Below are 12,625 nucleotides of genomic sequence, written 5' to 3'. Positions count from 1 at the left end.
CCCAGGAGCACTTGCAAAATCGCCTGCGCCCCTGGAATATGTCGGCCTCTACCTGTGGGTACCCGGAGAGGCCCAGGATCGTGACTCTCCATACCTCTGGATCACCAAATATGCGGGCATTTTACTTGCAAAACCGGAGTCATTTCCACGCGGGATGCCTCCAACCGCAAATGCAGGGCCATTATTTTGTAGTTCCGAAAAGCTTATTCAAAACACAACTTAATTAATTGACTTGTTTACCATTTTCTTTCTTTTTAATGTAAATGGCGAAAGTGCTGAGGAGCTTTCTTACAAATTGAAATTAACTACTGTGGTATGGAGAAGTGTAGTGAATCAATCATTTTTTAAAAAATCATCTTTTGGAAAGTATTTGTATTGAAAAAGCGTGTTCATATATTGTCTCTTAGAAAAACATATGTATATTTTTGAATTATAGTAATTTCAGTAACTAAAACAACTCGGCCAGGATCCCAAAGCAGTAATGTTGCTAGGCCTTTAGTAAAGCGTAATGTTGGATGTATGAAATTTGTGTGAAATTTTCCTGCGGCAGTACTGTAGATGTTCTCCTGCACACCCTGCCCCACTCCAGCCCACTAATAATTCAGTATAGTGTAATGATGAATAAGAAATTTTTGTAATATAATCATTCAAAGTTTGAAAGCACTTTATAGGGTTATAGATATTATATTTCCAAAGCTGGGTTGTATCTAAAGAGAACATTTTTAGCTTTGTAACACACTGGTGAAGTACTGCTGGGTACTGATCTGAAGCCGATAGAAGTGTGAGCAATTTTAGATGATGAACTTAGAATATCACAAAACACTTTGAAACCACTTTAAAGCATCATTTCCTTACAGCATATTGATACCAGTTTACAAAATAAGCCGAGTGGCAATACTGCAAATTAGTTCTTTATTAGCTGAGAACTAGATTGAAACCTATTGGAGCCTTTTATGACTACCCATAATCTAATATTGTTAAGTACAATGTATGTTGTCTGTATATTATACAGTCAGCAGCCGTCTTCTGAGAATTGAAAATATCCTTCACGGCAATTATTTTTTTGTGCAAAGCTGATTAGAGCTGTGAATTGTGGATCATTATACACTGGCTCCTTGCCAGATTTTGGGCAAAATGTAATATGAGCAGAGTGAAAAGACCCCCACAGAAAATGATGGATAGGCAATTTCATCTTCAGTGGCTAGAATTTTGTTGCAACTCTTGTCAATCCTTTTTGTTGGTAAGAAATTTATCTGATGCTACAAAAATATTGAAAGGAACTTTTGTGCTAATGCTAACTGTTTCTTTTGTTTAGTGGTCCTAACCGAGGGCATTACATTGCAATAGTAAAAAGCCATGACTTTTGGTTGCTGTTCGATGACGATATAGTAGAGGTATTTGAAGTTATTACTGAATTTAAGTTATTTAATACTATTAAACTTTGTTTTCTAAAATTGTTTTAATGAAAGCTGTAAACTATTAAGGGTGGTAGATGCAGATTCAATAATAACTTTCAAAAGGGAATTAGATATACAGTATACTTAAAAAGGAAAGATTTGCAGCAGTAAGAGCCGAGGAGTGGGACTAATTGGTAGCTCTTTCAGAGAGCCAGCATAGGCACAATGGGACGAATGGCTTCCTTCTGTGCTGTATGATTCTATGTACCCCTCCAGTTTAAAAAAAAAGTTTCTCTTTTTTTGTTTTAAATTGTTCTGAGGTGGAAGTAGCTGAATTGAATAAGTGCAGCTTTTCTGTGGTCTGGCAACCATTCAAAGCATAGTTCTAACCTCACTTGAAAGTTAAATTTGGAACAGTAAACAAAACTTGTCAGAATTTCTCATCTCTGGCAGGAATGTATATAGTGCATTTATAAGTGATCCCTTGTTTGTGTTGGAATCATAACATTTTGTTTTTATTCTGAAGTGAGGGAAGATGGAGAAAAGATTGTAAGATGCCTGTTTTTTTTAAAAGTTTTATATTCTGCTGAAATACTTCATAATTCTTAAATGTTAAACATCTGTTTGACTGTTGTCTTTTTAGATGTCCCTTGTTACTGTGGCCGTTGTTATATTTTAGAAATGGGTAGACGCAGAATATCCACTGGAGATTCATGATGTCACATGGGGAGGGGATTCTGATCCTGAATGTCTCACAGGAAAGCCTCTAGCCAGCAGTTTATTAGCATATAGCACAGCAGCAAGGCGAGACTGAGGCACAAAAGGAAGTGTAGCTTTACTTTTCTGTGTAATATTTTGGAACTGTGATGCAGTTTACTTCAGTATAGTATACTCCACTTGTAATTCTGTTATAACAAAATGAGCAATACATCAATTAAATTTTGTTTGAGTAAAGATCACAGTGTTGATATTGAAATGTAGGTCCTGTTGTATTCAATCATTGCTTCTATTTTATCTTTATTTTTAGTGATTTACAAAAAAATTGTTTCCTTTAGTACAGGGTATCAAGGGATATAGATAATAGGTGGGTAAATGGAGTTGAGATATTTGAATAGCGCAACAGGCTTGAGGGCTGAATGGCCTACTCGTATTCCTATGTTCCTAATAAACTACATTGTACACATTTTTTACCAAGTTCCCTTAAGTGATCCCAGCAATTATTTTAAAAAAAACTTTGTTTAATGCATATTATTTGTACTTCTCAAATATTTGCCCCTAAATTCCATAGTGGTTCTCCTGGTCTCCTGCCAACAATTCGGGAGATCTGTGGAACCTCCAGAGAAATGACATAACTGGTTACAGTGTGGTTATCATCTGGACTGTACATACTGTTGGGATACTTTGGTGAATAAACTCTTAAAGCGCTAGGCACAACAGCTGGTTTGCTAACATTGGAGTGTTTATTCAACAACTCTGTCCAGTCAGTGTGAACGGGCTGCTAATTTGCTATCGCCCTTTTGTGCTATCGCCAAAGATTAATTTCACCCCCATTGACTTGTTAATTAGAGAATTCCCCACCCCATAGGGTAGGTTGTTACCCAGCTATAGTAAGAGAGGACTTTTGACACTAAGACATGTACATAGGTAGTTCTGTATTTAATTTGCAGAATGTTTACTACTTGGACAAAATCTTTGACTTTCTTGTGAGACATTCAGGATCATAATTGCACTTTGTTTGGTAGACAGAGCTATTAGAATTGAAGAAGATTCTGTGGCCCCTTTTCTCCATTGTTAACAATGTTTGTTGTCTACTGCGCAGAAAATAGATGCACAAGCCATCGAAGAGTTCTATGGATTGACGTCCGATATCTCAAAGAACTCCGAGTCTGGTTATATCCTTTTCTACCAGTCCAGGGATTAAATGGATCCAGAGTGCAGGAGAACAGTTCCACCTCATTCACTTCCCAATGCTCACCCTTGCAGAAACAAGGCACTGAGATCATGCAAAAGAAACAGAAGATGAGAACTTATAGTCTTGTTTGCGGAGCTTGGGTCACACTAGAGTAATACTAATTGTAATGGCAAAGCAAAAATATCCATGTAAACAAAGCAGTTTTACTCATTGTGAAATCACATTGAAATAAAGCTGTAGCAGCTGTGTATAAGGGACGCTTGTGTAAATGGCATTGAGCTGATGCTGTGATGTCAGTTCCAGAGCTCAAATTGACATAAGTGAAAGTGATGTATGCTAAATGCATATGTATGAAACCAAAGTGAACTGATGTTGGCTCATCCTGTTGGCATTTTAAGTTATGTCATTTTTACATCCTGATATTTGGGTACAACTGGGATTAGATTTTTTTTTCCTTTAAAGTAAATGACCAAAAACAATGACTGTTGATATTGACACATTTGAGCAAAATTTCCCACCAAAGAGGAACATGACATTGTATATTATGTAAGGTTTCTATACCTCTTAGGAACCTATTTGACTGACATCTAGCCCTGCAATTGTGTCTTCTTTCAATTTCCACAAGGTTAAATATGTACAATTCCAGCAGACTTGCATTAAATTCAAGTATTTATTTTGTTTCACCATCTGTTCACACATTGGCACTCTTTATTCACAAAAAATCTGGTGCTGATTGCAGGAAAGTTATCTAATGTACAAGAAGCATCAAATATGAGTAGATGTTAAATGCAGGGCATGAGCAATGGCAGGCAAAGAGTTGTAGAGCCTTGTAAATACAACAGTGAAACAATTTGTTAGTGTCAAAGAATTAAATATGTTTTGTAAAGTATTTTTGTTATCCCAGAGAAACTGTAAAGTGGCAAAATGTTATAAAAAGTAATTCCAATTTGTTTTTTGACTCGATGCATATACAGTATAACATCATGAAAAAGTAAATAGACCATATTTTAAATGTCTCGCTAGAGTGAAACACCCTACTGTTCTGCCATATTGGAGTGTGCACTAATTATTTTCTGTTGTGTGTGTGTATATAGTATATAAATAATGTGATTTACACATTTTAAGATTCATTAATTTCTTTATAAACCATTTCAGTTCCTGTAAATCTTTGGTTGCTCACTATTATGTACAATATAATTATACTTTGTTGTAACATCTTAGAATTTCTCTTGCATTGTTGTGTCTGCATTGCTAACCTGATCCAGCACACTTCAATATAGTAATTGAAGTAACTGAATATTTGCCTGAAAAATATGGTCTGTGTTCCCATGCACTTAGTTGAACTCACAGTCACAGATGAATGTAATATCTCAAGCCCCTGTTTACACACCATGTGTACATTCGGATTTGTTTTGCATTTCTGTTTATGGGAATCAAAGCACACTGTTCATATGGTATTCATGAATTACTTTGGCAGTTTTGTTTAAAACTTCCTACCTCCCCATATTAATTTAAAATTGGGTAATTAATTTGAATCAAACTGATGTAATTTTATGAATCCTTGCTTGCCACCTCCTCGTGCTGCACACCAACTCATGCCTCTGACGTTAAGATTTGATAGAGTCTGATTAATTGTCCTGGTTTAAAGCAGCGATGTGTAAATGGGAGGAAGATTGGCTGCACTTCAATTCAACAGAATCTGAGCATCCATGCTGACTGGTGATATAGATCAATATAGTAGACTCTGGCAAAATGAATTTTAAAGTGGCCTGCATAAACTTTAAAGTAGGGTTTAAGACCAGAATCACTGTTCTGAATAAACCAGGTGGAGAACTTTGCCACCTTTCTCTTGTACAGTACTTCATATCAATACTTTGAAATCCTGTGAAGAATGTCTATCTGCTGCTAAAACAAACTTTAATTCATCAGAGAACATTCTGTAGCTTTTAGAATAATGATTTTTGACTTGTTGGCTCAGGAAATGCTGTGGTCTTAACATTTGATGCCATTTAACCCTTATCATTTACCTTCATAGGTTTAAAAAAAAATGGGAATAGTATCATGTTATTGGGGCAAGGTATAAACTTGTAGGGGCAGGGGTTCAGACTGATTGCTTCTAAGTAGATAGCTTAAGTGCCCAAAATATTTTTTTCAAAATAGTTTTTTTTATTGAAGCTGTTAGGCTTTCCCTATAGTGCTTTAATCAATTCCCTTGTATCCCCTGCATTAAAACACACCTTGGGATTCAGGAATAGAGAAGCCATGTACATTCTGTTGAATGTTTTTTTTTGCCTCTTCTCCACCTCCCCACTTTCATGTTTGGAAGGATATATACTTAATAGTTGCTATAGTTTTAAAAAAAGAAAGCTTCAATCATATAAAAAACAAAATAATCAGTGGCCGAGTGAGATATCGTTAGAATATTGCAGCATTATGCATTTGTTCCTGTTATGCTCGGATTTTGTAAAAAGAAATGTTTTTGGGTGTGGATTTTAGTGAATATTAGGAATTGATTTGGTTATTGTGCAGCAGTCAAATGGTGCATAGTTTGATAATTTTGGATATTTTAAATGCTACAAAATTGCATTTTAGCGATCAGGAATCAGGGTAATGGGGAGGTGGGGTGGGGGGGGGGGCAGGGGAAGTAACCAGTAAATAATGGAACTGATTCATGTCTTTATGTCAAGAAGTTCTTTGGGACACAGCAGCCGAATATTTTGTATATTGGGTCAGAAATTTCTACAGAAAAAAGTATGTTCTTTGATAGCATAATATTGTATGTATATATATTGAAAAATTACTCTAAATTATAAATTGTTGCACTTTTGATACTGATTTTTAGGTGTATTTAAGGGGTTACTTGAGACAGCCTGTTGTTTAATTATGTTTTTGTCTTACAGAAATAAAAAAAGATAATTTACAGGCCTAAGGAGTGCTTGAATTTTATGTTTAACTCTGTGGTAATTACACAGATTATTCTTGAAGTAAACCTTTTTAACTCTAATTGCATTAAATTTGACACAGAAATATTTTGTAGGTTCTGTTTTGTTTAACCCCTACTTTAGATACTCGCTCAGCACCAGCGTTAGTTACTTTTACATTTTATCGTGGTTGTCAAAAAGAACTTATTTTTGTCAAATGACTTATTAACAACAATGGGACTAAGATGTATATTTCCAAGATCTCTGTGACTTCATATTCAGAGGAAAAATCAATATGGAATTGCATCCATTGTCAAAGTTCTATAGCATACACAGCTTAATGCTCAATGCTTAAATCTATTATTGCTTTGGCATATACTAGCAGATCTCATGGTGTTGCTTGCAGTGAGTCACCTAATGTATAATGTAATATATATATAAAAATAAAAAAAACATTGCATATACCGCGCACTTCCTGTCCACAAATCTTATCTGTTATAACACTTCTTATTGTGAACGAGTTGACCACCTGTCGGTGCACGTGGAAATCAAGACCAAATAGTCTCTCGGTGAAGCAGTTATAGGGCAGGAGCTAATTAGACTAGAGCACACAGCTGTAATTCAGTCCCCATTTTTTTGTCATATTTTCAGTTTTTTTCCCCATTTCCATTATAAATCCCTATGTCGACATTTATAATGGAACTATTTATCTGAACATGTGCTGAAATTACACCCTCCTGCCAGTGATAGTGTTGTAGTGCCTCTCTTGGGGTGGTGGGCACTGAGTAATTAGAAAATGTCAAGTTTATATTGGCAATTTTTGTTCTAAATGTGAACATTGGAATTTAGAATGAAAAAATGTCAAGGCTTTAATACATTACAAGTTGATCTTGCTTGGCAATGCACACGGGCAGTCAAATGTGGTCTTTCTGTCGATGGTTTTAGACTGCAGCAATAATTGGATCAGGTGTGCAGGTGTAATTCAGTCACCATTTTAAAGTCATACATCCTTATTTTTATATTTCTATTATATCCTATATTCACATTTATAATGAAAACCTGCCATGTTGTTACACCCTCCCATCAGTTGATGGTGCTGTGGTGTCTCCACTTGGTAGGGAGGGAGGATGTAATTACAGTCCAACAAGACTTCATAATAAATGTGGACATAGGAATTTATACTGGAAAAGGTTGACCGAACAGGGGGTGTGCAGATAAAAGATTTAAAATCTAGGTATTTATAATGTAAACTTAAATTTGTAAACATTAACCGGATTCTATATAGAAAGAAAGACTTGCATTTATATAGAGCCTTTCACGATCACCAGACGTCTCGGAGCTTTACAGCCAATGAAGTACTTCAATTTTATAATGGAAAACTATATGTAAACATTTAGCCATCATGGTTTGTTGAACCAATTGACTCACTCAAAATGCATTTAGATGGAAAAAATTAAACGATTAGGGAATGAGGGGTTATGGGGAGCAGGCAGGGAAGTGGAGATGAGTCCATGATCGGATCAGCCATGATCGTATTAAATGGCGGAGCAGGCGCGAGGGGCTGTATGGCCTACTCCTGCTCCTATTATGTTCTTATTAAATATTGATGGAGGAATCAGAGACACAGATACAAATAGTATAATGAGAAAATGTGAGAGTCACACAGACTGCTACATAATTATGGAGAGACAGAGGAGAACCTTACTGGGAAAGCCCCATAGAAACCATGAAAGGAATAAAGACACCATTTTCTTTAGTCCAGTGCACTGCCATGAATGTTCAATTTAATATGTAACACATGGGGTGAAATTGGTCTTGGCCAATGGAAGTTAGACAGGGAGTAAAATGGGCTGCTGATTTGCTATTGCCTGTTATGTGCCACTGGCCAAGATCAATTTCACCCCATTTGTTGCATGCCAAGATCAATTTCACCCCATTTGTTGCATATAAAGTTGAACATTCATGGCTACACTGGACAAACGAAACTTGTCTTTTCCTTTAATTGTTTCTATGGATCTTTCCCAATAGTTTTTCCCCTTCTCCATATTTATTTCTGTCTCTGCATAGCTCTTGCACACTTTGTGTGTTTGTATCTGTGTCTGCCACTTTTACTCTTTAAGCCCTGCCTCCTTCCGTCTCTTCTGTATGTCTCTGTGCAATGTTGCAAGCGACATCTGGGTGCAGGCTATTTGAGAGCTGGTGCAACGCATGCATTTGAGGGAAAATCTGGTTAAGGCGGCTGGGGGGGAGGGGGGGGTGCGGGGGAGGAGGAATTCTGGAGCCAGAGTTTTTTTGTGGCACTCCTGCTCTTCCTGGGCCCAATTAAATATTCTGAGGAGAGTTTTTCTCCAAAGGCAACCCTTGATTTACATTTGGACTCTCTCTGACTTCAGACTGTTGTCTGTCTGCCTGACTCGGACTTAAATTTTGATTTTCTCTTGGACTTGTTTCTAGTACATCTGATGTAGGATTTGCTGAATTGCTACTGGTACTCTACTTGTAATAAGACTATCTGCTTCAGTCAAGAAAATAGCCCATTTCCTTTCTAAAACCACCCGGTTACGGTTTTCTTCATCGGGGACTTCGATGATACTAGTCGCAGTGAAAAATATTTCAAGTCGCTCCACATATGTTCCGAAAGTGTCTCGGTCGTCATGGAACTCATCCAAGCGCCCTATTATTTCCATAGGTGCGGACATCTGGACTCTGGCAGTTCAGCCAAGTGTGTTTGAAATCTACCTTGGATTTTTAGCTGTTCTGCAAAACAAAGAAACAAAATCTCTCGTCGGTTGGCAGGATAATCCATCAACAAAAATTTCAGCTAGGGCGTCCAGAAATCCTATCCTCATCGCCAATGTGATATATTCTTACGACGTCACTAATAAACACACACTACACAAGATGGCTCCAATACAGAAAACTGTCATTATGTGACTTTGCCACATGATCCTTTATTATTTACAGTGGTAGTTGCATTACCACAGTTGTACACTAGGTGGAGTGGTAGTCCACTAGGGGAAGCTGTATTACAGTGCTCGCCCATTTGTATTTGCAATAGGGGTCCTATAACTGGCATAAAACCCCAATTTGCATATTGCTGGTTGCTAGCCCATTTACAGGCCTACCTGAAATTGCTTCTGAGAGTTGGGTAGAAGCATCTGCTTTCTTAAAACTTTTTTTAAAGCACCACTGTAGCAAGATTAAAAATGCCTATATGAAGTCCAGTCTTCTGATCACTGTTTAAGCATTGGAGTTAATGAGGTGTCAAGCTGAAGTGATGTAAGATGACCTCACCAAGAATTTCTAACACTGCTGCACTCCAATTACTTTTACTCCACAGCAAATTAAAAGTGGTAATCTACATAGAGACTCTGTCTAAATATGAAAAATATGCAATAATAACTGGCTGAGCCAGATAATGTACAGTTGGAGAAACACTTAATCACTTACTGCAATATTGGTGATGGAGGATGGTGCAGTGACACAATCTATTGTGCACCATTCTGTGCCACAGCAAGGTAGCTTGCAGGTTTCCACTCACTAATTATTTTTTATATCTTGCTCATACCACCAGCAAGGAGGCAATAATTAACAATTGAATAAATGGCATAAGGGCAATATTTTAACACTAAATAATTCTAGGAAAGAGGCAATGCAGATAATGCTACCGAGGAGGAGTGTGATATTCTGGATGAAATAAACATAGTGTTCGAGGAAGTATTAAGGGGTAGCAGCTTTGAAAGTAGTTAAGTCCCCAGACCCAGGTGAAATGCATCCTAGGCTGTTCAGTGAAGTAAAAGAGGAAATAGCAGAGGCCTTGACCATCATTTTCCCATCCTCTTTGGATTTGGGCATGGTGCTGGAGGATTGGAGGACTGCTAATGTGATACCCTTGTTTAACAAGGGAGAAAAGGACAGGCTGAGTAATTACAGGCCTGCCAGCCTAACCTCAGTGGTGGGAAAATTATTGGAAAAAATTCTGAAAGACAGGATAAATCTGCATTTGGAAAGGCAAGGATTAATTAGGGACAGTCAGCACAGATTTGTTAAGGGAAGATCGTGTTTGACTAACCTGATTGAATTTTTTGAGGAGGTAACCAAGGGGGTCAATGAGGGTAGTGTATACGATGTAGTGTATATGGACTTTAGCAAAGCTTTTGATAAGGTCCCACATGGTAGACTGGTCACAAAGGTTAAAGCCCATTGGATCCAGGGCAAAGTGGCAAGTTGGATCCAAAATTGGCTTAGAGAGGTAGGAAGCAAAGGGTAATGGTTGATGGATGTTTTTGTGACTGGAAGGATGTTTCCAGTGGGATTCTGCAGGGCTCAGTACTGGATCCCTTGCTTTTTGTGGTATATATCAACGATTTAGATTTCAATATAGGGAGTATGATTAAGAAGTTTGTAGATGACACTAAAATTGGTTGTGTGGTTGATAATGAAGAGGAAAGTCATGGGCTGTCGGAGGATATCAATCTACTGGTCAGCTGGGCAGAGCAGTGGCAAATGCAATTTAATTCGGAGAAATGTGAGGTAATGCACTTGGGGAGGGCTAATAAGGAAAGAGTGTATACATTAAGTGATAGGCCACTTAATAGTGTAGATGAACAAAAGGACCTTGGAGTGCTTGTCCACAGAACTCTTTTTTGGGAGAAAATTAAAACATTAAATCATTAAATCGTGTTCCCCCGATCTGGGGGGCGCACCAAACATTTCCAAGGCCCTTTTTTTGGGTGTTTTTTTTGTTTTATTTTTGTTTTTTTTTAAAGTTTTTTTTGGCACTAAAATCATATTTTTCCCTCCAAGTGCCCCCTATAAAAGGGGAGGGGGACACTAAAAACACCGGCAATTAAAACAAATTAAACCTTAAAACATAAAATCAAATTAAAATTTGGTTGCCGGGCGTGATGATGCACTCCAGTCCCTCCGGCGCCCACCTCTCGCGGAAGGCCGCGAGCGTACTGATGGACACCGCGTGCTCCATCTCCAAGAACACCCTGGCCTGGATGTACACGCGGAAGAGAGGCAGGCAGTCAGGCTGAACGACCCCCTCGACCGCCCGCTGCCTGGACCGGCTGATGGCACCCTTGGCCGTGCCCAGGAGCAGTCCTACGAGGAGGCCCTCGGACCTACCCGCTCCCCTCCGCACAGGGTGCCCAACGATCAGGAGTGTGGGACTGAAGTGCAGCCAGAATTTCAGGAGCAGCCCCTTTAAATAATAAAACAGGGGCTGCAACCTCGTGCATTCGGTAAAAACATGGAACACGGACTCTTCCAGACCGCAGAAATTGCAGGCGGCCTGGGAGCCCGTGAACCGGCTTAAAAATTTATTGCACAGGACTGCTCCGTGCACCACCCTCCAGGCCAAGTCCCCGATAAATACTGGGAGGACTCCCGCGTAGAGTGCCCTCCATCGGGGACCCTCGCCTCCTCCGGACGGCAAGATGGTACGCCATGGCGTGTCCGGACGGCAGGCGAGGATGGCAAAGTTGAGAGTGTGCAGGAGCAGCCCGTACAGGAAACCCCTCCACGCAGAACTGAAAGGCACGGAGGGGATTTCCTCGAGGCGGCTCAAGTTGTGAGGCGCCGGCTCCCGAGGGAGGTTCCGGGGTTTGGCGCCGATGAGGAATTCCGTCCGGACGGGGGTCAGTTCGGACGGGATCTCCCCATGTGCTTGAGCCTCCTCGATGCACCTAACGGAGTCAGGGCCCAGAGCTGTTTTTAGCGACTCGATGGCATTGGCCGCGCGGCGGACGTTGGCGGAATTTAGGCGCCGCGCCAGCGTGTCTGGTGCCATCCAGCCCGCTCCTCCGCCATCGAGCAGGCCCCTGACCCTGGTCACCTCACCAGCCACAGCCCTCTCGTCCGACCGCCACCTAAAATCTCGGTCGTGGAGGTACGGATTCCCGAGCAGCGGCTCCTGCAGGATAGCCGCCACTCCAGCCGGTGGAGAGCTGCGCTTGGTGGAGACTTTGTTCCAGACCCTGGTGAGTTCCTTGTAAAAGACAGGCAGCTCCTGGAAGGCGGCCCTGACGCCCCCCAAGCTCACAAACAGGAGCTGTGTGTCGTAGTTGAGGCCGTGCTGCTGGCGGAAGAAATACGTCGCCAGAGCACGCCACCTAGGATGGGGCTCGACGTAAAGGTATCTCTGCAGGGTCTGAAGACAGAAAGTCGCACGCTGGGTGCTGACGCACACCAACGACTGATCGTCCTCCCCAAGCGGGAGACTCAAGACCGCGGCAGAGACCCAGTGCTTCCTGTTGTTCCAGAAGTCCACCAGCTTCTTCTGTATCTTGGTGACAAATGCAGGGGGAGGGGTCAAAGTGACCAGCCGGTACCACACCATGGCGGCCACCAGCTGGTTTATGACTAGCGCTCGACCCCTGTAGGACAGC

General features: G+C 40.2%; 2 protein-coding genes across 3 annotated transcripts in view; one reads left to right on the top strand and one right to left on the bottom strand.

The window, feature by feature from the left end:
• usp12a (ubiquitin specific peptidase 12a) overlaps positions 1 to 5,921 on the top strand; it is a 59,292-nt gene extending 53,371 nt beyond the window's left edge. Inside the window, exons 8-9 of the mRNA XM_070891542.1 lie at positions 1,316 to 1,394; positions 3,217 to 5,921. Of these exons, the coding sequence (XP_070747643.1) occupies positions 1,316 to 1,394; positions 3,217 to 3,318 (181 nt within the window). The 3' untranslated portion in view covers positions 3,319 to 5,921. The remainder of the gene's footprint in view (positions 1 to 1,315; positions 1,395 to 3,216) is intronic.
• Positions 1 to 12,625, bottom strand: part of rpl21 (ribosomal protein L21) — a 397,861-nt gene that overhangs the window by 118,513 nt on the left and 266,723 nt on the right. The window lies entirely within an intron of this gene.

This window comes from Pristiophorus japonicus, chromosome 10 (assembly GCF_044704955.1).
Source record: "Pristiophorus japonicus isolate sPriJap1 chromosome 10, sPriJap1.hap1, whole genome shotgun sequence".
NCBI classification, from domain to species: domain Eukaryota; kingdom Metazoa; phylum Chordata; class Chondrichthyes; family Pristiophoridae; genus Pristiophorus; species Pristiophorus japonicus.
The sequence above is the reverse complement of the archived record's forward strand: the minus strand, read 5'-3'. Positions and strand labels throughout refer to the sequence as shown.